Source organism: Molothrus ater, chromosome 1, assembly GCF_012460135.2.
Source record: "Molothrus ater isolate BHLD 08-10-18 breed brown headed cowbird chromosome 1, BPBGC_Mater_1.1, whole genome shotgun sequence".
NCBI classification, from domain to species: Eukaryota; Metazoa; Chordata; class Aves; order Passeriformes; family Icteridae; genus Molothrus; species Molothrus ater.
In genome coordinates this window covers 37,238,998-37,266,181 of record NC_050478.2, presented here as the reverse complement: position 1 = coordinate 37,266,181, position 27,184 = coordinate 37,238,998, and the positions used below count along the sequence as shown (strand labels likewise).

The following is a 27,184-nucleotide window of genomic DNA, read 5'->3' as shown; positions in this document are numbered from 1 at the left end:
AACTGCTTTTAGATTGTTCTAAACAAGAGATCTGGGAGTGAACATTTTTCTCACAACTCACTTGAATTCCAAAAGGTTAATTTGCATTTCCATTATCATAATTGACAACTTAATTTATTGCAGATGTTTTAAAGAAAATGTAGAAATAGTAACAGAAAAAAAAAGTTAAAAAATCAGCTCCTAAGCAATATAATTTTAAAACTTTCTGAAGAAGGCAACAATCATAAAATCCTTGTCTTTTAATAGTCATCTTTTCTGATTGTCTTCAAGAAACTAATATAGCTCTGTCAAAGAAAAAGCAAGAAACTTTCTGAGGAACCAAAATAAATACTGAAACTATGATGAAAAGTATATTTTGAGTTGAATTTTCAAAAGACATCTCTCTCTGAAGCTGCTGTATCTGCTGCCATGGTTCTAATATGGCTCTGTTGCTAGCATGGCAGAAAATGCTCAGGATGAGGAGTTACAACCAGTTTATCTTATTCTAAGAATTCATTAAAATTCCCAAATGAGAACACACATAGAAAAGTTTCTTATCTACTTCTTGTGGTCTCAGGAGATTGGTCAGAGCACAACTGCTTAAGATCATTTTTCTCTTGAAATCCAAACCCAAATGACAATGAAATACTGTGGTTCATCCAACACAGAGAAATAACCCACTTTATTCAGATTCCTGCCCAGCCTCTTGCACACCACTCCTGCTGCAGTATCAGCTCAGAGCAGTGTGGAATTTCCATAAAACTGCATGTGGATTGCTGGGGTTGCTTTAGTTATAGCATTCATTCCTTTAATTAACAATTACTGAGCAGAGGTGTTATGTGAATTCTTTAATGATGGTTAAATAACTGTGAAAGATCCATATTCAAGCTTAATAAATTCGGATCAAAGCTGCTTGTTTAGAATGAACAGTCTAATTTAATGATAAAAACTGAATCAGCTTTGAAATAAGTTTAAATCAAATTTAAAATATTGAAAAATGTGACAATTAAGGAGTAGATGCATGTTGTTTTGTAACCTTGAATGTCTGCCCCAAAAAACAGGACACATATGATCTACATTTTAGACCAATCCAGAAGAACCAACCAAGAGTAAGTTATTGTATTCATACATCCATGTCTCTCATAGTAATTTTTTATCATAATGTTATACTAACTATTGAAATTTCAAGAAAAATTCTGTGAGCTCAGAATTACCCCTGAGGCTTAGAAGTGCTCTTTTGGTCTTGTAGTTAGGCCAACAAAGCAAAGCTGTGCTAAATAGCAGACTAAAGGCAGATGGGGGTTCCCTTCTGCCGCCCTAAAGCCCAAACAGGACATTGAAACATGGCCCTGTGATAACTAGGCACTGCTAGCTACTTGTCTCCCACTGATCTATATTCCTGACATTATACGAGCCCAAAAAATCAATGATTTTCTATATTGGATATGCTGGAAAGTATCCACACAATCATTTCAAGGATATTATTCCCAAAGTTCTTATGTCTGAAAATATTTTTAAAACATTTTTCTGGACCAAAACAAAGCTGAATAAGCTTAACAGCCTCAGAAGTTCAATTTTTTCTCTGAGAAAAGCCCCAAACCCAACCCCAAAGCAAAAACATTTAGCTAAAATGGCTGACTTGCCAAATTTGGAGCCTGTGCTTTGCAGCTCTATTGAAAATACAAGATTATTTTTTAAGATAAATTTAGCTTTTACACAAGAAACTCTCATGTTATTTTAATACCTATTAATTTCTGTTACCCAGTGGTACAGAAGCACATGGAAATGAAAACTATAATGGGCAGTTGGGTAAATTTATTCTTATTCAGAAAATGTATTGGGGAAGCTTCCAGTCAAATTATGCAGAGGGATGCATGTAGGATGTATAGTGGGAATTCTTTTAGCCTCAACAATTTCTCTTTATCTATTCATCTGTGATTCAGCTACTTCTCTGATAATTGACCTGCAATCTCTTTCTGCCTGTGTTAATCATAGCTATTGCAGATTTGAAGCACCTCTTTAAACGTAATGGAACCACAATTTATCATTCAGGACAAAGACGATGAAATGAATGTCTCAGCTTTATTTCTTTAATTTAAATACCTTGAAATATCTTCTTATCATGCCCAGTTGTTACTATAGAATACTGGAAAAAGCAGTTCTTATCCTTCCAGGTTAAAACAATTTTCCCCCTATATCCAGACATGTTTTACAACTTGGAACTACTTTAATTGAATAACCTTCCTGAAAACATTTCAAGAAACTTTTTGAGTCTCTTCTATATGCTAAAAAACAAAACCAAACATACTCACACGCTCCCAAGCCTCCCCAAAAAGTCAAGACAAGGAAGCATTTAGCAGGAGCTTCCAGATCAAATTCAAACTTTCATAGTATGAGGAGCAGCAATCATGAACACAAGCCAACTAAACAACATTCTTCCTTTTTTTTGTAAGTGAAACTGAAGCTGTCTTCTCTCAACACTCCAAATCACTTTGCTGTAATTATGCAGTAATCACTTTTAGAAAATAAGTTTTTAAAGCATATAATAGCAGTAATATTATTTGAAAGGAAAATGTTTCATTTATAAAGACAGAAGAAGAGAAAACCTATGAGGAAATGTGGTCTAGACATATGCCTATAAACTCTAGCCATATAATAAAATAGAAGGTGATACTCAACACCCATGGATCCCTTGAGTCCATGGATCACTCTGCTTCTGTTATCATGGTTGAAATCCTGCCATTATCTCAAACTTAGTGTCACCTGTTTGAAGATCAAATGAATGTGGCAATAGAAATATATGGAATAAGTGCACTGATATAAATCAGAGGAGCTGGGAAGTGTGCATCATGGCCTGCTGTCTTCTGTGCCTCACACATCTTGACTATGAAATTTTTCTTATGAATGTCTCGCCATAAGAGTCAAAACTGCTGGTGCAAATTGAAATTTCTAATAGTCTATGGGGTTGTTAATGCCTGGAAATTTTCTTTATGTGACAATACATACTTGAATATAAATTTTTCACTTTCTGAAAGTTGTTATTATTTTGTTCATGTGTAATAGGTGTTGAGAAGAAATCACATGGCTCATTGAGACATTCGAGCATTTTACTGATGGCATTGAAAAATTTACGTATCTTATTTTGTGGTGAATATGAATATTTTCATTCCAAATCCAACATTAAGAGGTAAAAACTTCAGTATAAGAAAGAGCAGAAAAAAGAATGTCATAGTGACTGCAAAAACTCTCACAATGTAGTTTAGAACCCTGAATTTAATCTGTGCAGCTTTGTAACATGTTTATATAAAATCAATAACACCACTATAAACATGGTCTCAATTGTACCTTACTGTCATTATTCAAATCTATTCTCATAGGCTTGATGATAGACAACTAAATTGTTACTTAGAAATGAACATTATATATTATATGCATTTATGCTAAGTTTCTTTCTTTATGACTAACAGAACCAGAAAGAAAGACTTACCATTCTTCTTATAGAACATGATTTCTCCTTTAAATTCTGTCTTTTCCTCCAACGATTTCTCAATTTGAAGAATCATCTGCTCATTTGTTTCAGCACCAAGTAAGAATTTACAGCTGCAGCTCTTCTGCATGACTTCAGTCCGTGCAAATCCAGCAAGCTCACAGAAGCCATCAGAGCAGTAAACAATGGGGAATCCCTTAGCCACCTGAGCATTTGCAAGGATAAAGTTACTATCTGCAGAAGAACACAAAAGTAAAATATGAATTAAAGTCTACATTCTGCACTGCTTGACAATACTTTCTATAACATCATAAGGCACAACTGGACAGATATTGTAAAGCAAAATCCCAGCTGCCTGCAAACAAGAATATAACTTCTGGTTTCAGACTAGTATTCTGAAATTAAGTCAAAGATCTAGTCCACAGATCATATACAATAGTTCTTCATGGCTTTGTACAGTTTGCCTCATTGTGTCCTCAAGGAATACTTTATGATATTTGCCTCTAAGATAGATGCCAACACACTGAAACAACCACTTGACCAAAGACTGGTGACAAATATCAAAATTTTGGAGAAATTTCAAATGTTATGCTGCCACTCAGACTACTCTGCAGTCTGAACAGACACAGCTACAAAATAAAAAACCCAAAAATCTCAACAAGATGATGGTGACCTATGTAAGCAAATTAATTTATTCTATACAATTTTGTGAGAGAATCCTTAAAAACACAGTTGAGTGACACACCAGGCTGCATGGAATTAGGGAGATTCTAAACTACAAGGAATTATTTGTGTTTTATGGGAGGTGGGGTTGATTTTTTTTTTTTGTTTGGTCTGTTTGTTTTGGTTTTTGTTCGGTTTGTTTTGGTTTTTTCATTTGTTTGTTTTTGTTTTCTTTGTTTTTGAGGAAAAAAGATTTCATTCAAAATCAGTCACCTGTCTTTTAGAGCCCCACCATAGTTCTCCCATATGAAACAAGCACATCAAAGATTCACCATTCTGTTATACTTAATGCTCTTTACATTTCTTCAGCATGTTTAAGCTGCAGCTATTATGTATGATACATTCAAGAGTAGAATATTGACATGGACATCAATCAACCAAATGTGGTGCCCTAATTTGATTTCAAATCTTCAGTAAATCTAACTGTTGAACCTCTTGGCAGCCTAATAGCTTGTTCCCATCCCTCTCTGAAATGTTTTTGAAGGCTTTGTACCTCAGAACTTCATCTCCATGCCATGTCATCAACTCTGACCCTTTACAGCATTTTTCAGTTATCAGGGACACCCTTTCCAGATAACATATGAACATCTCATACAGGTGTTTTGCCTGTGTGTCCTTATCTTGAAGTGAAAAAAGAAGTTTTATGGGCAGAATCTCTCTACATTTCACATGGAGGGAGGAAAGACTATTTTTTAGCCATTGCTTGTTAAGGAATGTTTACCTTACAGCTTGCTAGCAGGAGCTTAGGAGCAGTCTAGTCCCAAGACAGACACCTCTTATTTTTCAGACTTATGAGCAAGTGAATTATTGTGTATGTATTAAGGGGAAATACTATTAACTAATCCATAATCCCTTGATAAATATTCATAAATTGAAAGAGAAAGAAATGAATTATTTTAATGGAAAACTCAGGTTGATATACCTAATTCCCATACAGTATTCCCATATGTATTATTTATGATCGGGAAGGGAGGAACAGAATCCATACACTAAAATAGAGGAAAAATAAGTCTGTTTTTCAATTTGAACTGTCACAAGAGTTCTACATTTGTGAAATCCCAAAACCCAGCTATGTTACTCTTTAATTACCCAAGGGATAAAACACTATGACTTATACTGCTTTCAGTATTTTAAAGACAATGGAAGTTTATTAAATGACCAATTTTCTCTCAAGACTTTCCTTCAGTTACCCACATTTGGTACAGATTTAATTAAATCCTTTCAATAAATGATTGCTACGTTAAAACAGTCTTTTCCCATTTACCAAATAATGTGTTTTTAAAATCCGTTCTGGTACAGTGCAGTGCTTGACTTAGCCTGTCATTTTTATTTGCCTAACTGGGGAAAAAGTATCATTGCCATTCATGCACTAACATGCTGCTGCCCCTGTCAACACAAAACTAAATCCCCACACTGCCAAAAGAATTAAAATCATATGCTTGCAATGCATAATAAAAGTGTGACAGTGCAAGACCTGCAGATCATTCATACCAAATATATTTATAGCTGGCAAATTAATTTACTGCTCTGATTCTTGTTGTTTACAATACAATTATGTGATGCAAAGCCTGATGTGGTTTTTTTTTTTTATATTTTTAATTCTAATTGTTGAGAGTTGTATGAAGTAGAATCTGGAACACCAAGAGGACACAAAAGGTGGAGAGGATGTGCAGTAGTGAATGAATGTCATTATGAACAGGAATGTCATTATGAACACTGGAGCTTACCAAGCATACCATGGTTTTATGAAAAATATAAGGTGGCCAAACTCTATTGTCAGTTACACCAAAATGAACCTGGAACAATTGTGGTTGCTTTAATATTCATGGAATAAACCAGTTTACTTATAAATGCCAATCCAGTACCAGCTAGAATAACAATCTTTCTCTTAATATCAGCAGGTTTGTAAGCCTAATTTTACTGAACTTTTTGGAGGTTTTTTTTTTAATTCATGCTTAAGAAGAGCAGCAAAGCATCAGGAAAATGCAATCAGAATAATATTTGCTGCTCTTCTTGAGCATGAATTAAAAAAAAAAGAGAGATGCACCTATAATCTCAAACTAAGGGACATATCTAAATAATTTGTTGAAAAAATTCTTGTCATACTAAAAAGGACCAGGAAATATTATGCCCAGTAATTACATGTATCATCCAATTCATCAGCAACATTTATAAAGTGATTAATATTTACCTATTGGATAAAGAAAATAAAAAAAAGCCCAACAAACCCATACCTTAAAATATTCTGGTTAAAAGTTCGTTTAGTTAATTTAATTTATTAAATTTATTTTTATAGCTTCAAATCTTTAATATCACTTGCTATTACTTGTGTATGTAAAACATTATAAAATATTTCAAAAAAGCAAGTATTGAGGGTGAAATTTCTATCATTCAGTCTTTGTTGCGACACAAATAACAAATCCAGCGTTTAATTTCATGATCTTCAATGATGACTAGCTGGATTTTTAAACCTAGAGTAAGATAAGTGAAATATTCTTCAGAATAATTTATTAGAAATTCATGGACTGGAAGGCAACATATTTTCTTATTTTTGAACTTGCAGTAGGAAAGTTGCAATGAGTGATACTAACGTCTTGGTTTGTATATTTTGGTATATGTTTGTGTGTAGATTGCAAGGCTTCCATAATATTATAGAGGTTGTTGAATTCCATATTATGCTTTCAGCACATTGGCTTGAATATTAAGTTATTTTATTGATCAGGTTGGTTGATCAGCAGACAATATTAGATTACTGGTGGATGTTTCCTTTTAATTTCATTTTTAGATAAGAAAGTACATCCAAGCAAAATACTTGATCTATTGCGAAAGATGTAACTCTGAGCCTTTGGAGCAACAGAGCAGAGCTGCTGAAAATCTGTGTAAGAAAGAACAGATTTGGAGTATTGAGGAATAAATCCAGTGCAGGTAGATCAGTTTGCCAACTGTTCAATGCAGATTGAACCTCGAGTGGGAGCCAGAGATAAGAGACCATGAGCCACCAACCCTTTGGGTAGCAAAGGGTGAAAGATGGGTGGATGTAGTCTGGGAGATGCAGCAGGAGCAGAGGACTCAGGAGAAAGAGAGACTTGTGTGAGGAGAGACTGTGAGGGTATAAAATCCTTGGGTTTCTTTTGCTGAGGGTCCTCCTTGGAGGCATCAGCTGGGGCTGTTTCTGTGTTGCTGCATGATAAACAAAAGTCTTTATGGAAAGAGTCATCTGAGCTGTGCTCTGGGAGAGCTGGGGTGGATCTGGGAAGGAAACCTGGTCTGACTGTGTGAGTGTGGGGTGGGAAGGGAGTTAAGCTGACACTTGTGGGGTCACTGGAGCCACCCAGAGGGAAACGGCCTCAGTGCCAGCAGTGAAAGTCTCTGAGCTGGGAGTGATACTGCCAAAGAATGGGCAGACTGGATGCTTTTTTAACCACTTGACCCTAGGTTTCAGCTCAGAAATTAAGTGGTGTAAGTCTCTGCAAAATAAATTTTAAAAAAATTAAATTGGATATTTTTATATTAGCTTTGGGTAAAAATTCTTGATTTTTTGTCCAAGCCTGCAAGAGCTGTTTGAAGGATGATTTAAAAGTGCTTCTGCAAAGATGGGAAAAGAAGCCTAAACACAAAATATCCAACATTCACGAGGCTTTCCTTTAGCAGCAAGTCAGCAGAGATGGATGAATGTGAGAGAGGTCCCTGGCTTGCCAGCGTAATTTAAAAGCAGATTTCTTTCATTTGTGATTCTTTTACTTTAAGCTCATTTTCCATGAAGATCAAGTTACTTTTTCACATGAAAGTTTGAAGGAAGACTATTAGGAGCTTGCATGCCTGCCTTCATTTCAGAAGTAGAACATACTGGAGAGGATAGGACATTGATCAATGGAAGACTCATGTGGTTTTCAGAAGTCTCTGCCAGAAACACAGCATAAAGCCAGAGACAATCAAATAAGATGAGCCAGGACCATGACAACTGTACCTTCAATCACAGGCTTAGACAATGTTGCCCTGTTTCAATGATGTGATACCCAAAAATCATAACTGGAGCAACAGAAATTTAGATCTCATGCTATCTTATACAGAGAATCTTGTTCAGCAAACATCCCATGATAGAGTTTTAGAATTGAGATAATTAAAGAAAAAGGCTTCATGCAATACTCTTCCGTCTAATTAATGCCCACAATTTATCTGGCTGTTTGTAATGACACTGTGTTACATTTATACTCTGCACTCCCTTCATGAATCCTACTGTCACATCCAGCAAAAAATGAAAAAAGGATTTTTGCTTTAATACTGTGGCTATGTCTGCGGTAAATCTCATCATTGTGCTTCCCCAGTTCTTTTCAATCAAAGTCCATAAGTTTTCATGAGGAGAACACCTGACTTCTTTTGCAACTGAGAAAAGCCAACAAGTGTTCTAATTTTAAAAGTTAAATTATTTAAAAATTAAAGAGGAAGAAAAAATCCTACAACAGAAAAAATCTTTAACAATCGAAGAAGCTGCATTAAATAAGCAAGTGACTCACATAGTTACTCTACATATTGTAGAGCAGTCTATAATTCTTCTAGATAAAAGGATGTACTACTCTTAAATTTGATTCCACAGTTTGTACACAGACAACTTAACAAGGGAAATCTCATTCCAGGTTCATGCAAATTACCGTGACAGAGAACACGACCACATTAACAGTTAAGATTACTGATTAATTGAATGATTAAAACAGTGCATGAAAACATTTGGCTTTATGTCAGCACATTTAGATGCAAGTGAATTTAATTAGAGCTCAAAATCATTTGCCAGATAGAGTCCTTTGAATCTGATTAAGACCAAGATGATTTTTATAATGCATACACTTCCAGACATCAAAATTCTTTTGAAACATCTCAGTACAGTTGACTGGGTCTCTAATGTGAGGTGAAGATTTATCTAGATCTAAATAAAAAAAAATTCTGATTATAATGATATTTTCTCCCACTCTTCACTGAAAATGAATTCATATTCCAATGAATTTATAGTAGTACAGTGAGAGGAAAAACTATTGCATTATAAAGTACAAGTATGGACTTATGAACAAATACCTACTACTGTAACTCACTGTAACCTTTATAATTGATTTAATTGGCCTATTAATTTCATTACAAGGATTCATAAAATTGGGTAACGGCTACAAATTTAGAGTTATGAATCAGTATTTGAAGAACCCAGACCTATGGACTCAGCTAAAGGGGTGGGCTTCCATAGGTCCCACTTGACCTGAACTGACAGGAATAACTTACAGTAAGTGGAAAAGTTCTGAATTCAGCAGCTAAGAAATAAACTTTTCACTTTATATTTACAAAATAATATTTAGTCTGACAGTGAAAATGCTTTACTGTATGCGATATTTATAGCTACAAGAGTTAATCTGCAATGCAGTTTAGCATGGAGATATCTAAGCAAATTTTGGACATCTGGTTGCTAAATCATTTTATTGATAAACACAAGATCTTAAGCCACTTAAGGGACTCGGTGTTTAACAATCTCCAACCCAGCTTTCTTTGTCATTAGTGCATCAGGTCAATACTGGAATAATGACTGCAGCTTTCTGCATGACCAGTAAAATTACCTACTCCTGTAGGAAAGCAGACCAAAAAGCCAGACTGTATCAGAGAGAAACAAAGTGAGAAACAAAAGCAGTAGTGAACCTCGTGGTAAACTGGGCTTCTGGCATCTTAGTAAGGAAAAAAATCATTTGTTCCTCCATTAGAAATCTTCGTGCATGTTCCTATTGCTTTTCCAATCTCAGTATCATTTGAATCTACCTAAACTCTAAAATACAAGACTGAGAAGGACTTGGTTGAAATAGTAGTACTGCTGTGGCTGCTCATTTATCATCACAGAGCACCTTTCAAATAAACAAGCAGTGCAATTGTAAAGGGTGGACTATATTAAAGGAGAAAAACTTTCAGTAGAGATGACTTTCAAATTCTTCAAAATTAGGCTCCACTAGCAGAAGCAAATAGCTACATCTTTTCCTCAGAAGGAAATATTAATTAGTCTAAAATAAATCTTTGCTTTTGATTTTATATTTACCTGGAATTACAAACTTACATATGTCAACTGAATCAATGCTGCAACAAAATATTTCTTTTCCCACTCTATTTGGATATTTAAAAAAATTATTTTTCAGTAAAAAAATATTACATTATATTTGATGAACTTTATTTGTGTTATTGATTGTGCAGTGACTGCCAGTACACAGTGCAGATGTAACAAAAAAAGCTATATTGCAGCTGTCAAATATTTACATGCCAGTTTCATAGGCATTGAAGTTACAAGTAAAACAGCACATGGAACTGGGAAAAAAAAACAGAAAAATGAAGATATTACCAATCAAGAGACAGACACTGCAACTCATGACACTCACACAGCATGTTGTGAAAATGTTCAGTGTCATCCAGAAGTTACTTTCTGGGTGCTTGTTTTTCTGACAGAACTGAACCCTATATCCCTCCTGAGGGAGTTCAGCTGCTGTACAGTGCATTTTGTGAGTGCCCACTGCACAGCAGGGTGCACAGGTTCACATTTCCAAGGGAATCATGTTTTGCAATTTCTCCAATAAAATACATGGAAATTTTAAGTTCATCCACTAGGCAGAAGAACCATTTGTTTAGCCCAGCAATAGTCGATTTGCTGTTTGTTTTGGTTTCCCAACTGTTCCATTGATTTAAGATTCACCTGGAATTTAGAAATGGACTAGCTACAAATCAAACTAACACATAGGGTTCTCATAAACTCAAATCATATAGCCCAATGATTTAAGAGCCTGGGACCATGACTTGCTTTCAAGTGTTCAACTGAGAAGATTTGCAGACAACACTCTTCCTGAATAGAAATATTTTCAAGGGCCACATTATCAACAAATATTTATTAATGTGATCCGACCTTCCTTTGTCAGTTGTCTGAAGAAGAAATGAAATAAGGAGTTGAAAGCTGTTTTGTTTACAGCCGTATTAAGCACTATGCCATCTATTCACAATTGGTGCTTGGTTTACAGGAGTACTAAATTTTCACCATTTCATAATACTTTGTGGGTTCAGAATCCTAAACATGCCTTTACTACACACATGCCTGATGTACCTATTTATAATGATATTGCAGTGGATAACCCTTTGAATATTTGCGCTCAATGTATGCCCTGCTACTGATAGTGCAATACATGAGCAGGCATATGTTACAGATTCTGCTAAGAGAGCTAGTGAAGGAATACAGGGAAAAAGATTTACCAGGCATTATTCTTGCACAAGTGAGAGGAAGAACATAAGGTAAACATTTTGAAGCCAGTGTGAAATGGCTTTGAAAGATCATGTTCCTGGCTCTTTGAAATCTAATGCTTTCTTCTTATGAGACTATGTTAATTATGGAATGGTATCTCAGGGACTTTGAAAATATCTTGATTCCATCTAAACTGGAAACAAGAAACTAAATTTCTTTATAATGTGATGATGTGAAGTTCAAGGACTATTTACCTGTCATTGGGAAAGTTTCATCTTATCAGTTGAAGTGGATATGGTCTGGAAGACTCAAAGTACCTGGAACTTTTTGCAGTAAAGGACCACATATATGAACACACAGCGGAATTGCCAGGGTTTTGAAATTACTTTTGAGATTTCATGGAAATTTGTTTCCCCTTTAAAGTGACCATGTTAAAAAAAGTGTGGCTTCTATAAATCCTATATAAAAGAATGTCATCAGTAAGGACATAAAGCAAATTTTTTCAACAGAAATATAAAGAGATATTAGTGCAAAGAGAGTGGAAAATCTTTATGGTCCTTCTATTTGCTTCCACCATGCATGGTCAGAAGGTGTTTACAGTCCACATGCTGAGCAAAGGGAACTTTCAGCCACCATTCCCAAGAATGAAGGAGGAAAAATTCCACTTGCAGCCCTGGAACTGACCATGGAAGAAACAGACCAAGCTGTCCACTGTGGAGACACTCCAGTGAGTCATGAATCATAACCATACTAATTCTCCTCTGGTGACAGTGGGGCATTTTGTAACAAGGTTCCTCATCTGAACAAAATTATGTATCCTCAGAATAAAACCAGACCCACATCTAGGTTTTAAATTGAAGGCAGAAGGGACAGTGGTCATCCTTCCTCAGCACCATCTGCCTAATGCAGCACTTGGGCTCCACAGAGGGTGATGCTCAGTTTTGCATATGACTTTCATTTTCACAGGCAAGATACCCAAATGACAATGCAAAAGCCACTATCTGTTCAGATACCACATGTTGCTATTATATTCTCTGAATAAGAAACTTTTTTCCATTTTATACAAGTGCTACACTAACCTGAAGCTCTTACTCAAAGAGGCTCAAAGCTGATTTTCATGTATACTAGCCCTTATACGTAAATTCTGGGCTTTTCATTGTCACTTTTATAATCCTCTATGACTCCCATGACAATTTCATGACAGCTAGTGGTAAGTTTTACTTATTGATTTTCCCTTATAAATATTGTACTTCAATATTAAGGTGTCAGAACTTTAAGAGTAACTGTTTTGAACATTTGTAGTTTATATGCTAATCTCTCAATCCCTGAAATTAAAGGATAATCTTGAGTTAATTTTAATGGGGAGAAAAAGCAGACTCCCTTGTGCCTATTCCAGTGAAATGAGTTCTCTGTAAACAGCAAGGATTTGTGCACACAGTTTTCTTAGAGTAGGAACACTAATCTGAAATAATGCCTTGGAAAAGAAAGCCTATTCCAAGAACGCTCTTCTGAAAAATTGACACAAATCATATTAAAAATGGTTCATAAAATAATGACCAGTGTCCAGGAAATGTCATTTCCAGAGGGGAGAGTTGTATACTGCACTATCTGCCATAATAAAGAATTACACAGTATATCCCAAATTCACCCTTTCTGAATAAAAATATCCTAAGAATTTCAATATGGGGATCACTGACATTGTCTTGAGCAAGATCTGTAAAAAACCAATATTTTGAGGGTGGAAAATGATGAGAGGGAGGTTACAGGTGAGAATGTAATTAAGTTATCATATTCAAAGGAAAACTAATCATCTTGTAGAGGATTTCTCAACTAAGATCTCATAAAAAAATCCAGAGGAAAAATGCTAAAAATATGTGGAAGGATGAGTTTTGTTGTAGAATAAACAAGTAGAATAACCTTAATGGAAAAGCAGATGTGGGAAGTAGACATGGGCTATTATTTCTTATAATAAAGTTTCTATGGACCTCCTGAAGGACTGGCATAGTTTGTATCAGGATTACCTGAGCTTGGACCTCCTGATCTATGCAAGATATACAAATAGTTAAAGAAGAAGCTGCTTGGGGAACCAGAAAGACTTGATGTGAACACTGTCATAAGATGGTCTTCTGGAAAAAAAATCCAGATTTTGTCTGAAGAAATATGATCTGAATATGATATATGTGAATATGATATATATTAATATTAATATGAAAGAATATGATCTGAAGATACAAAACATCTGGTGCTTTGCAATAAAGGAGTACATATATAAATGCACAGTGGAATTGTCAGGGTTTTGATTACCTTTGAAGGAGAAAATAATAACTTTGGACCAAGTATCGTCTCAATGAAAGAAATCAGGTACAGGAACAGATTGCTATTAAAAAAATCCACTGAACTGAACCCCTAAGCACCTAAACAGTGCAGATAAGAGAAGAAATACACCAAAATAATGACAGGACTGAAGATAGTTCCCCAAATCTAGACCTTTTTTGTCTGCTTGCTTTGTTCTATTTCTAGTTCTTTTTCACAGGAAATAAAGAGACTATGTATCACAGAACCAGCTTTGGTATTTCTAAAGCAAAAGTTTTATTCTGACATGGAACAAAACCAATACCCCTTCCCACCTCTTTTCCCCAAAGTACTACCTAAACATAAAAAACCCAAACCTTACTTCAGAAAGAGACTCTCAGGAGAACAATAGGCCAGTGCTCAATAATTGATGCAAGTTCCAAACCTCCAAAATCCCAGGAAAATGTTACCTATTAACTGTACTGCAGTGAATCATTATCATTAGGGAACCAGGTAATGTTTCTTAGAATTCTATCAGTCAAAGCATACAAATTCCACTAGAGTTTTTAATTAAATTCTTCTAACTGGTCCAAAATATATTAAAGTAAAAAAGCAACCCAGTTGCTGGTGCTATACCTGCTAGACACAAGCAACACAACTTTTGTGTTCCACAGGAAAAAGGTATAAGAATGCTGCAGTCTAAATCCAGTGTTGTTATGGGAGGTAGTTCAAAGTCATGCTTAGTTTTTCAGGAGCCCAATCTGAAGAAAGTGATGAAAAGTATCTTTACAAATGGCAGCAGGTGCTTCTATCTATTTGCAAAGTTTTCGTGTTAGAGAGAATAATCTTTTTCATTCTGAGAGTTTGGAAGTAATTTGTAGAAAGCCAGATATTTATATCTTTATCTCATCAAGTAAAAGTGGCACTGAGCAAACAGAGAAAAATACTAAAAATACAGAAATAAGGTTCCATAAATTACACTTACTGAAAACACCAAAAGTAGAAGAAAGCTATAAATTACAACGTGATTATACTGCCACATTTCCTATGCAATCTGATGCTATAAATGTGGAAATTTATTGCTGCTCTAAATACTGTTTTGAAAGAAAAAAAGTAATTCAGAGACTAAAAATCAGTTGGAGAATTTAACCAACAGCATCATATACACCAGCAAAAATGATATTTGCAAAACAGGTGGCCAAACCACCAAAGTAGTGTAAAACCTTTCCTTTAACCTACTCAACCTCAGTATTGGGGTCAGGAGGTTCAACTCCATTGGAATGGTAGGAAGTGATATCTTCAAGGCATTACTCAGAATAAGGACTTATATTTATCATATGTGGAGGGTGTGGTGACCAAAATCCTTCAGGTTTAGCATCATCTTAAAGCACAGGAAGTGGGTAACATCAAAATCAAACCAGGATAGAAATCAGAGCACTTCTGTACTATATTTACGCAGCCAGGCTCTAAATGTTGAGCAAATGCACCTGACTGTGCCCATGTCTTTCCTTCTTGCAAATAAAGGTCAAAGAACATCTTTAGCTGAGATACTGTAGAACTAATTTCTTAATTTGAAATTACTCTGAGAAAAGAGAAAAAAGGTACATTTTTCAGTTGCTGGTTTTGGTGTGTTTTTTTAATACTAATTGAATAAGGTGCATGAAGTAGGAAACTGAACTTGTGGATTGTATTGTGATGTAGGAAAACTATTCCATTTCAGACCACTCCATATCTGTAAATACAAGTAAATAGGGTAATTATACAGACTGTGCAAAGCAGCATAAATTAACTTTCTTAAGTTACGACAGCAATAATGGAAACGCCAGGTAAAACTTCACAAAATCTACAACTCTTGGTCAAAAATAACAAACAAAAGGGATGAAGCATGACCTTTAAAGTCAAATAACCTCAGACATGCATAGAAAACATGACACAGAAAGAAAAACAAATGTTTTGTGGTGTCTTTGGTACTGTAGCCTTGGCAGTACTATGCTTTGTAACCTCTCCCTGCATTACTGAGTCAGTTTTCGGCCTCTGTAGTAGTATTTTACCTTTATTCTCCACATACTCAAGTTCTTATACCACACTTCTCCCAGCCTTGTACCTGCAAGGCTGAATAGTGATGGCCTCTCACAGTAAGCACCCAACACTGGTTTAAGAATGACCCCTCCATTCCCACTGCCTCCTTATCTCACTTCACAAGATATCAGTTTATCAGACAGAGTTGAAACACCATGCACATGCAAGTAATTGATACTAATCTGTGTATCAATAAATGTTAACCTGCAAAATGTGTATACACAAAACTAACAAGCAATAAATACACATCACTGCTGGCTAATTCATCAATTGGCACTAATGCCTCATTTAATGATAACAACCAGTGGTGAAGAGAGGGAGGGAGGGTGAAACAAGGTTCTGATAAAAGTGAATAGCAATAGAGAAAAAACAGGTGAAAAATCATCTACCTTACTGCCAACCACTGCACTAGAGAACTGCCCAGAGCTCTTCAATGAATACTCTCACTGCTTTCCAAGGTGGCTTCTGAATGGTTTTCCTTTTCCCCTTTTCCATTGTATTCCCTATCCTTTGTCAGCGTTAGTAACTACTTGCACTTTGTTAGATGCTTATGTTCTAGGGTGCTTTATGAGCATATGCACACAAAAATTCAAAAAGTCCTCTAAGCTGCTTTAATCATGAACCAAAATTGAAATTAAGATACACTAAAGAAGGGAACTGAGAGAGAAAAATTAGAAATAGAGGAAAAAATTGAATAAAAAATGAGGGTGAAATCGAGAAAGTTGTTAGTGACATAATTGGCTTGCCAGTTCCAGAGGACACTGTGGGATACAGATGTCTACACGGGTCAGATTGTTAACCTCTTGGCTTCACTTCCTCATTCCATTTCATTAAAGATATTTCAAAGAGAAAAGTGCATAAGCAGTGAGTTTTAGATATAATTAAGATATTCTTATTATTGAAGCCATCATAAGAGGTATTTTCTTACAATAATATCTTCAAGTTTATTTTTCACTATATAAAAATATGTGATTGATTAGAAGCCTTCAAAATTAATTGGAATAGTGTCATAGGATGAAGTTTTGGGCTTGTTCCAGAGCAGTGTTTCCCCATGTTTCTAGCCCACCAACTAATTGACTATAGTTCAAAGGGTTCTTCAGAAGCAGGAAGTGTATTATGTATTTCTCTGGAAGTACTACTAACTAGCTTTTACTTAACATTTAAATTTGCTTTTAAAAATACCTTGTCCATATAATCTCTAGATTGTAAAAGCATGACTTCAAAAATTATTCAAATGCATCCATGTATTTTAAACTAAGACTAAAATGAAATAAAAATTTAATCAAAGTTTCAAGTAAATGAATTTTTATCATGAAAGATGGCTTTATAAAAAAAAAATAAGAAGAAACCAAAGGTAATAAGGATAAGCTATTTTTTTACAATTTCATGCACCATGATAATGAAAATATAAAACAGCACACAGGGAAAAATCAATTAAGAAAAAAAATTAAGAAAACCATTTCCCAAAGCTTTTGTTCTTCTCAGGATATAGCTTCAATAATGCATTAACCAACAGTTTTGCAGCATGCAAGAAAAGTAAACATGCTTGGAGCTCTGGAAAGTAGTACACTGGTGGTATTTCAGTAAAGGATTTTCAGTTTGGCATTTTATCACCACATTTTAATGAATGAACAGATTGGTAATGTATAAATGGCATTTGGAAGACCAAATTTCATGACACAGACACTAAATTTCATTCTCCAAAGGCACTCTCAGCAGTTTCTTTCAGTTGTAGAGGTCATCCAGGCCCTCCGCTTTAAACAGTGGTCAAATTGTTTCTCATCTCTTTACCCACCTGTTCTGGCCTCCACTACCACTGCAATTCCCAAAATTATCACTATTTCTTTGGGTGGTCTGAATCCCTAGGAAAGGGGCTTTATGTAGATTATTATGGTATCTGTCTCTGACTAGATTTAGGAGACAGGAAATAATGAGAGTGGGACAGAAATAGCATTTGCCTCAAACTTGAATTAAGCAATAATCTAAGAATCACGCATTCTCAATATCTGGTACTAAAAGGTTATAACACAAGGTTAGTTACGTGGACCTTTGCCTTTGCAGCATTTAACAACTAATGTCTTTCCTGAACAGCTTTCTCTTCCATTTTGGCTTTCCTAGAGAAAAATGAATAGCCTCATTCAGAGTTTGAGTCCCTTGATCTTATCCAAGTCCTCAAGAGATACAACTAAACCAGATTATTCTATCAGCTATATGCCCACAGTAGAAAAGTGAGTAAGCCAACAATCTTTTGTATATATTTCAGCTTTCACAAGAAGTGAAGGAAACTGTGAAATTTACATTTAACATCTTCCTTTGTAAAAAGAGGCAACGTTAAGGATTTCATTTTACAAGTATATACCATGTTACAACATTTTCAATTAAATCCAGTGACAATTCACATTTTTCAATATATTTGTATGCAATTATTTGCACATTTAATTTCGGATAATTAGTTTCTCCATTTCTTACTGACATGCCAGACATTTTCAGGTACTGCTCTGAATTATGGTGAAGAAGTGAGAGCAGATGGTAATTGACCCAGTCCTCTTCAGCTGTTGAAACTAAAGAGTAAATTTTCACTTTCTGTAACTCAAACCAAACTCGAAGAGAAATGGCCCATTTATTTTATTTCACTTCCAAACCCAGCATGAGTTGTTTCCAAAAAAACTTAGAGAAAAATTAAAATCCATATCTGGCCAAGCACTTCTGTTGCATGGACACGTAAGCAAGATTTGTATTGATCATGACATCCTATTTTTGTAACGGAGGTGTTTCATTTCAAAAAGGATTTTGTCTCTGCAAAGTCACAAGTAAACAGAGACCACATTCATAACAAGATTAATATGCAATCCATAAAACTTTTCAGGAACATGATAATTCACAAGAAACCTGTTTCTCAGCTGTGAGACAGATGTGTCCCATTGATGTTCCACTGCGTTCAGCACCCCATCTCAGAACACAGAATTACTGATGGTTGACTGGCACCATCAGTGATGCTTTCACCCAAACAATGTTTGTTTTGAAAGGCAAATGAAGTGCATGCAAGCTTTCTGCTTTGAACTTGTGTTTCTGAAGTTGATTTCAAATTTCGGGAATATTTGCAAGGGGAAAAAAGTCATAAGGAGGCCTTCTTTCACAATAGAGTTATAGGAAGTGAGTTATAGACATTCCTTAATCATTAGCCGTGGAACAAAAATTTGGGTTTCTTTAATGGGATTCATAAAAGAATCATGGAATTTTTTAGATTGGAAAAGACCCTAGGATCATCAGGTATATGGATATGCAGCTCCTAGCCCCTGACTTTGTAACAGCAGTCTGCTATGAAAAGAGCATCTTCCTAATTCCTTTCCTTATGCCACGGTACTTAAAATCCTCTTCTTTCTCTGTTGCAGTTTTCCTTACATGCTCCCCTCATGATTCCTTCCTTTCTTCTTGAGATCCCTATTTCAAGGTGAGTAAGCCAAGTCAAACTTCTCAGGTGCTGAGAGCAAACAAATGGCTCTGAACACTTTCTATGGCTTCTGATTGTTTCTTCTGCAGGCCAGTTGCACAAACTTAATATTTTTTAATTCATCCTGCAAGTTCCCAAGATTACTTTCTGGGGAAAGAGAGCTGACAGAGAATACAGCACACAGCTTGTTTTTTTGGAATCAAGACAAAGAGAAGTGTTTGTATATGGTGTTAACAGAATTGTAAGATCATGCAATGGTATTGCATAACGAAAATTATGAAAGTGAAAGTCTCTAAACAACATCTTTTTCTTGTGGCAGATTTAGATAAATTCAGATTCAGTAAAGTCATTGATAGAGATTATGCTTACTTTTAGTTGGAATTGTTATAATACACTGGCTTACCTCATCCAAAGGTGTTAGCTTTAGGTCACTGCTGTACCATGTTTTGCACGATACAAAGGTCCAGTGTATATACTTTTGTAATTTTACTGGGCAGAAGAGCCCAAATCAGATGTGACTCTCCTATTTCAGTCACTGGGCTTTTTATCCAGTTACTCTTTAGCCAAAAACAACCCCACTGTATTTTGTAGTTGTTGGGTTTTGGTTTTGTGTTTTTTGTTTGGTTGGTTTGTTTTGAGGTTTGGGTGGTTTTTCTTGTTTGTTTGTTTTGTTTTAATTTTTTTTTAATTAAGAAGTTTTGAACCTAATTCTTCCTTTGAGTTGTTAATCTGTTCAAAATTAAATACCATTGATCATAATTCAAAGACACCATATCCATAACTAAAAATTAGTAGCTAGAGTAGAAACTCTCAAGCTTTCTATTGACTGGATATGTAAATTGTAGTTACAATCCTTCATGAGATTCCTACAGGAGCTGTGAGAGCACTGAAGTCCCCATTATTCTTATTTCTCTCTCATTTTTTTTTCTTTACTTTGATTCCAAATGTATGCAAAAGCTGTCTCATATCATCTTGTTTTTCTGTCACAAAATACATTAAAAAAGGTTGTTGTAAATGTGATATTAGCAACTCAAGGTTCAATTCTATGCTTTTGCTTCCCATAGCTATTCTCCGTTTAATAGATTCTGAATCTGTCTGAAAATACTCAGCTGAATGGATCCTGATAAAAGCTTGTTCAAGTACAATCTCTTTGGTTTCCCTTGATGTCTCTTTGGAGTCATGAGTGTGCAGAATAAAGCAAATCTGCTGATGACACCAAGCTTTGCAGTTGGCATACCTGAAGAGTGGGATGCCATCCAGAGAGAGCTGGACTGGCTCAAGAAGAGGGTCCTGGGAATCCCATGAGGTTTGACAGGACCAAGAGCAAGGCACTGCCTCTGGGTCAGGACGATGCTTAGTACCAACACAGGCTGGGCCATGAAGAGATTGAGAGCAGCTCTGGCCAGAAGGACTTGGGGTGCTGCTGGATGAGAGGACATGACCAAGGAGGGTGCACTTACAGCCCAGAAACCCAATTTTATCCTGGGCCAGCAGGGCTAGGCAGGTGATTCTCCCCCTCTGCTCTGGTGAGACCTCACCTGGAGCAGTGCATCCAGCTCTGGGGTCCCCAGCACAGGAAGGACATCAACCTGTTGAGGAAGGCTACCAAGATGATTAGAGGGATGGAACACCTCTCCTATAAGTAAAGGCTGAAAGAATTTGGATTGTTCAACATAGAAAAAGAAGGATCCAAAGTGACCCAATCGTGGCCTTCCAGTACCTGTAGGGAGCTCACAGAAAGATGGAGAGAGACTTTTTGCAAGGGCATGTAGTGACAGGACAAGTGGGATTGGCTCCAAACTGGAAGAATGTAGGTTTCCATTAGAAGGAAATTCTTTACTATGGGGGGGGGGGGGGGGGGGGGGTGAGATACTGGAACAGGTTGCCAAGAGAAGTTGTAGATTCCTCATTCCTGGATGTGCTTCAAGACCAGGTTAGATGGGACTCTGAGAACCTGATCTATGAAAGGTGACCCTACCCATGGCAAAGGGGTTAAAACTAAATGAACTTTAAGGTCCCATCCAACCCAAGCCATACTGTAATCCTATGATTCCATGGTTCTGTGTACTACTTGAAATGTACTTTACTACTTAATATAAAGGTAAGAAGCAAGATGGGAGGGGAGAACCAAACCAAAAACCCTTTCCTGATAAGCAGAATAATTTCCTCTCCTTGCTTCCCTAAAAAAAACAATTCATAATGAGAAGGAATTAATGCCATTTTTATCTATATATGTTTTTTTCACATTCAAATCTTCATCTTCAGAGATACATATTTTTAAAATCACATTCTCCATGCTCTCAGTTACTCTGGTACATCTCCAGGGCAACTCATTTAACAGTAATAAATTTATCTTATTCTGGAAGAGATGGAAATCTGGAAACTTGGCTTAAGTTTTAGTACTTTTGAAAGATATTTCATTTGAATCCAGCACTTTTACCCTGGCAGCTGGCAAATTAGATTCTGATTTCAATAATATTCATTTGCATTTTGTGCAAAATATTTTCTCTGCATACTGAAGGAGAGACAATGATTTTAGGATCACAATCTAGCAATTAACCAATTTTATTGAATTGCAATATTTTTATAAAAGAGAACCAGTGAAACAGCAACTAAGGCAATAATCATTTTAGCTTGATGTTTTACTGTCAATAAATAGAATTTGTTTCTACACTTCCACATTCTCTCTTTTGTAAACTGTTTTGTTCCACTTTACAACAGATGTTACATTATTTATTCTCCTGCTATTTTTAGCTTGATGTTGGTTCATTTTTTAAATTATTTCTCCCTGCAAAACAAGGGTGCCAAACAGCATTCAGCTGTCAATCTGAAAATATGTGACAAGCTTGAAACATGTATCAATAAGTTTTTCACCTTTATCTCTTAAAGAGAGAAATTACAATAGTATCAAAAGGACTAATTGCTTCATAAGTTAATACACTTAGAATATTTATAAACTATAAAAGAAAAGCATCAATGGCAGCTCTCTAAAAGCATGTTAATAGACTGTTCAAAAGATTTTTCATAGAAAAGATATTCCAAAGAGATTAAAAGAGTTATGCAAATCTGTTGTTTAATACTAATTCTACAAATCTGATTATTATTTTGCAATTTTAGCAACTGATCTTTCACCAGAAGTAAAGCAAAACTGAATAAACATGAAATTCAAAACCAATCAAAACACAGAAACAATTATAGTAGATTTGTGCATGAGAATCAGTGCCCAGACCGATTATATGAAAATGGGTTTCAGTCTTCCCCAAAAAATCCCACTGGATCCATATGAATTATTATACTGGGAATAGGGGTAGTTCTGGTTTGTATCTTTTTTTTCACATGAGATAAACTTATATTTCTGGTTTCCCTCTCAGGTTTATTTTACTTCTCTGATTTCTAGTATCTCCCCTTTAGCCTCTCTAATTTTTCTCATTTATGTTTTTCTGACTAATGTCTATAGCTCAGTACAAGCCATTTCTACAGCCAGTCCCACATTCCCAGTCAGATTACTGAAAAAGGATGCAATGGTGCTGCCTGCAACTGAGATGAAAAATTGAAGATGGGAGTTAGTTTTTGTGTATTATTTTTGAGCTTGGAAATTAACAGTTTGTGACCTATTCATGCAGCCAGTTATAATGTGCAATATAACAATTTCAGAGAGCAAATGGTAGTTAACCTTCCTGAGAGCCAACTGTATAATCCACTAATATAGCTCAACAGATCTGTGGTACAGACAGAGGACATGTGGCAGCTTTCCTTGCCAACACTAACCTTCTCCTCTGACTTGCAAGAAGATTGTCACCTTGAAGACATGCATCAAGACTGGGAAAAGCTCACTGAACTTTATAACTTACTTTAAGCTGAGACATTGTGCTCAGCCTCAAGATTAAAAACACAATATCTAGAATAAATGAAGCTGGCTTAAGCTGAAAATGTGCACTCTATTTCTTCAAGTGCATAGACAGAAATAAGTATTAATTAAGCAGTCATTATGTCACTTGCAACAACTACTTACCAATTATTTAACAATATTTTCCAAGTCAGCTAATAAAAGCTTAGAATCATAGAACTGTTTCGGTTGGAAAAGAGCTCTAAAACTGAGTTTGACCATTAACCCATTACTGCCAAATCCACCACAAAATCAAGTTCCTGAGAGCCCCTTCTACATGTCTTTTAAATACCTCCAGGGATAGTAACTCTACCCCTTCCCTGTGCAGCCCATTCAAATGCTTGTCAATCCTTTTGGTGAAGACATTTTTCCTGATAACCAATCTAAACCCCCCTTGTTGCAACTGGAGTCCCTTTCTCATTGTTCTGTCACTTCTTGCCTGGGAGAAGAGGCCAAGCCCCACCTGGCTACAACCTCTTTTCAGGCAGATGTAGAGAGTGATAAGGTCTCCCCACAGCTTCCTTTTCTCCAGTTCTCCACTTCAGCTCTCTCAGTCGAGATCCTTCACTAGCGCTCCAGACCCTACCCTAGCTTTATTTGCCTTCCTTGGACAACCTAAAGACATATGTAGGAATATAACAATAATCTGAAGTGAAACAAGAGATATAATCAGAAATATCAATAAACTGAATCTGACATGGCAGCATATTTCTAAATGAGCAGACTTCTCATTATGGATAAAGAGCTGTAGCAGGCAAACAGGACTCCCCTACTTTAAAACTAACATTTATTTGTTCTGGATTTCATTCTATGAGTGAAATCAGGGTATTTCCATCAACTAAGCAGACATTTATTATGTATTCTACCCTGCCAGTTCCAATTTAAAAGCAATGTTTATGGAGGGGCTGCATTTATTAAGCGTGCTTTGAAAGTGGTCTCTAGATACAGTGATTCAAGTTTATTACACTGTAGGAGCATAAACTTGAGTGGCAACATGAGGCATACAGAGAAGAGTCACAGTAGTATTTGTCAATTATAACTTCAGCAAGCTTGCAACAAGATTAAGACTTTAAACTCACAGCCCCATGGAACTGAGTACCCTGAGAACAGAGAACCAGTTTCAGCTGTAGTCTGGAAATTCAGATTTTGTTCAACATGAGGTGCCTCCTCTTCCTAGTAGAAAAGGAGATTTGCACGCATCTTTGTCCTTGTTGCCTTCCTTCTTTTTTACCAGTAATCAGAAATTAAGAAGACTTATTGAGCATGCAGGATTTGATCCCAAATGAATTGAATCTGTAAAATACCTGGATTATTGAATTACGTATTCAATTTCTGTCTTTCAGTCCTTTCTACCTCACATGAAAGATAACATTCACTGAGTCAGAGAGTGACTGAGCTGACCACAGTCACCAATATCCCAGGGGATTACACATTTTGGGTTTTAATCACCCCTAACTCTTCTTTCTCTAGAATTTTTTTCTAATGCTAATAGACTGACTGATTTTCTTATAAAGCACATGAGAAAAAGCTGCCTTCCTTTTAAGAAGAGGGACACCACCATAGTTTCAAATGTACTATTAATTGGAACAAAGGAAAATTTTAGACATCTTGCTTTTAAATTACCTCCTTCTGTGACATGGCTGCCGTTGTAGACTCCTATTTCTCCTTCACAGGTCTGACACCATAAAATCTATTGCAATATCTAAGACAGAAACAGCAAATACTAAAGAATTTATTAGTTTTGTTATTAATTTTTTGCAATTCTTGTATTATGAAATAAGGATTATAAACAGAGACTTCAGGATTCCATGCCCTTGCCACCCACAGAACAGTATGTTCTGACACATTTGTATAGAAGAGTCTTTGAAGCTATTTTTTTCCCCAGAGATACGTAGACAACACACATACAGGAAAGAAACAACAGCCACACACAGGAAAGAAAAGGTATATATTCACTGTACTTTAAAAAAAGTCCATTCCTTAAACCTTGGTGGAGTCTCCACTAACTAGATATACTTCAAATCTGAACTAGACATCTGGTCTAGTAAAGACATCTAGAGGGATGATGGGTGTTTCCTGGTCACCATTCATCTGTTTTAATGTAGATGTAACAGAGACTTCAAATGTATCATGCCCTGAAGTTGTATATTTTTATCCCCTAGTTAAAAAGGGAGAAGATGGCTTTGACTTAAGGTGGATATTTAGATAAGAGGAGCAGCATATTTAATACAGTCCAAAAAGTCATGGAAAAGCAGAGGTCACGTCCCTTTTATTATTCCATTCTACTACTCTTTTAGAAGGTAAACCACGATCTATGAAAATCTGGATTACAAATTTTAGAAGAGTGAAATGGTTTAAAAACTATTGAAACTGAAAAACAATTTAAATTCAATCCTTTGAAAGGTTAAACTCCATTTTGTGCCTGCTTTTGCTTACAGAAGACACCTGCACAAATATTTCAGGATTCCTTTACTCCACTATAAATGCAAAAGTGGTTCAAACATCCTCTAACTTCAGGTCACCTGTGATTTTGTCCTGGAACAAGCCTTCAATGCAGTCTATAGAAAAACACCAGCTAATATGCATGGTCAAGCTTGCTGGTTCATAGTAATTTCCTGATATGTTTGAGCAGAAAAATGCCTTTCTGGCCTGGATACCTGATTCCTCTTGTCCAGGAGACTCCACACTGGCATAGCACACAGCTTCACATTGCCAAGGGAGCACACAAATAATCTACAAGTCAGGTTTTTTCTTGAGCGAGAACCAGCAGCCCAACCTTACCCAGTGCAGTCCCACACTTCTACATGCAGTTATTCTCATGAGTCATCCTGTGTGATTCATGTTGTTTATAAATAGGGGCAGAAATTCTGAATGTGCCCTTGTGTAAAACTGTTTGCAGAACAGGTCCTACATACGGTGTTTTCTTACAGGCAGTATGAGGCCTGACAGACAAGGCAATGGACTCAATTTTAGATATATATAGGGCCTTGCTTGCTATGCATTGCAATGTATCTGGACCAAATTCTCTGAAAAGAAGCTAATTTCAAATATTGACTTTAAAGAATTTAGGGCTTCTGTACATCAAAGAGCTAGAGATGGCAAAAAGAAGACAGGAGAACAAAGAAAATATGCCTTAAATTTGTTTAGCCTCACAAGTTCCACTAGTAACACAAGTTCAGGTTTGTGCTGTGGCTTCCCACTGTCACCCACAGCATGCAAGAAACTTCAGGTTGGGCTCACTGACACTATCTTGGCTTTCCCAACAGTCTAGAGAGTATATTGGCTTTTGAGAACACACTTGAAACACATTTCCTTTTCTGTCCTCAAGAACTTTTAACATATATGGCTATTTGTGAGATACACCAGCATCCTGAATTGAGACCTGTCTTCTCTGGCAGAAACTCTCTGCAGCTACAAGCCAAAGAGGAGGGAGAGCTTGGGCGAATCATACTCTGGAAACAGTAGCAGGACATTATGTACCATCCTCTGAAACCTTTCACTTTTCACTAATGACTGAACATTACATCTTTCAGGAATTTTAGTAAAATAAATTACATCTTAAAATACTAATGAAGAGTAAAATTTGGCAGTCTAACTAAAATATTGGCAGGGTTTTTTTTAAGTGTTTTTTGTTCATTTGTTTTGGGTTTGGTTTTGTTGGATTCTTTAAATCTAGAACAAAAATAAATAAACAGAGAATGAAAAAACAGTGGATTAATGATTTGTACGCATTTTCTTAGAGATGATACTTTACATCCATGAAATTAATATTAGAAAATTTCAAAGCAATTCTGGTAGCTTACGATATTATACTGAAAGATTGCAATTAAATAAAAAGCTCAAATCTTACTTCTTATTATTATAAGTTACTCTTCTTTTAAAGTCATTATGAGTCTAGATTTATAGGGAGGAAATTAATTCCACACTTGCTGACCATTCTTTTTCCAATGTAAGAGTACAATAACAATAATGATTTCAGTGAAAGACTATAAAGGATCCTCTAAAATGAAATGAAATGCCAGCGTAAGATATATTACTGTTCAA

At 35.8% G+C, this 27,184-nt stretch overlaps 1 protein-coding gene across 1 annotated transcript in view; it reads right to left on the bottom strand.

The window, feature by feature from the left end:
• The window catches only part of KCNH8 (potassium voltage-gated channel subfamily H member 8), a 176,956-nt gene that overhangs the window by 117,367 nt on the left and 32,405 nt on the right, over positions 1 to 27,184 (bottom strand). The window contains exon 2 of the mRNA XM_036379185.2: positions 3,467 to 3,700. Coding sequence (XP_036235078.1) covers positions 3,467 to 3,700 — 234 coding nt within the window. The remainder of the gene's footprint in view (positions 1 to 3,466; positions 3,701 to 27,184) is intronic.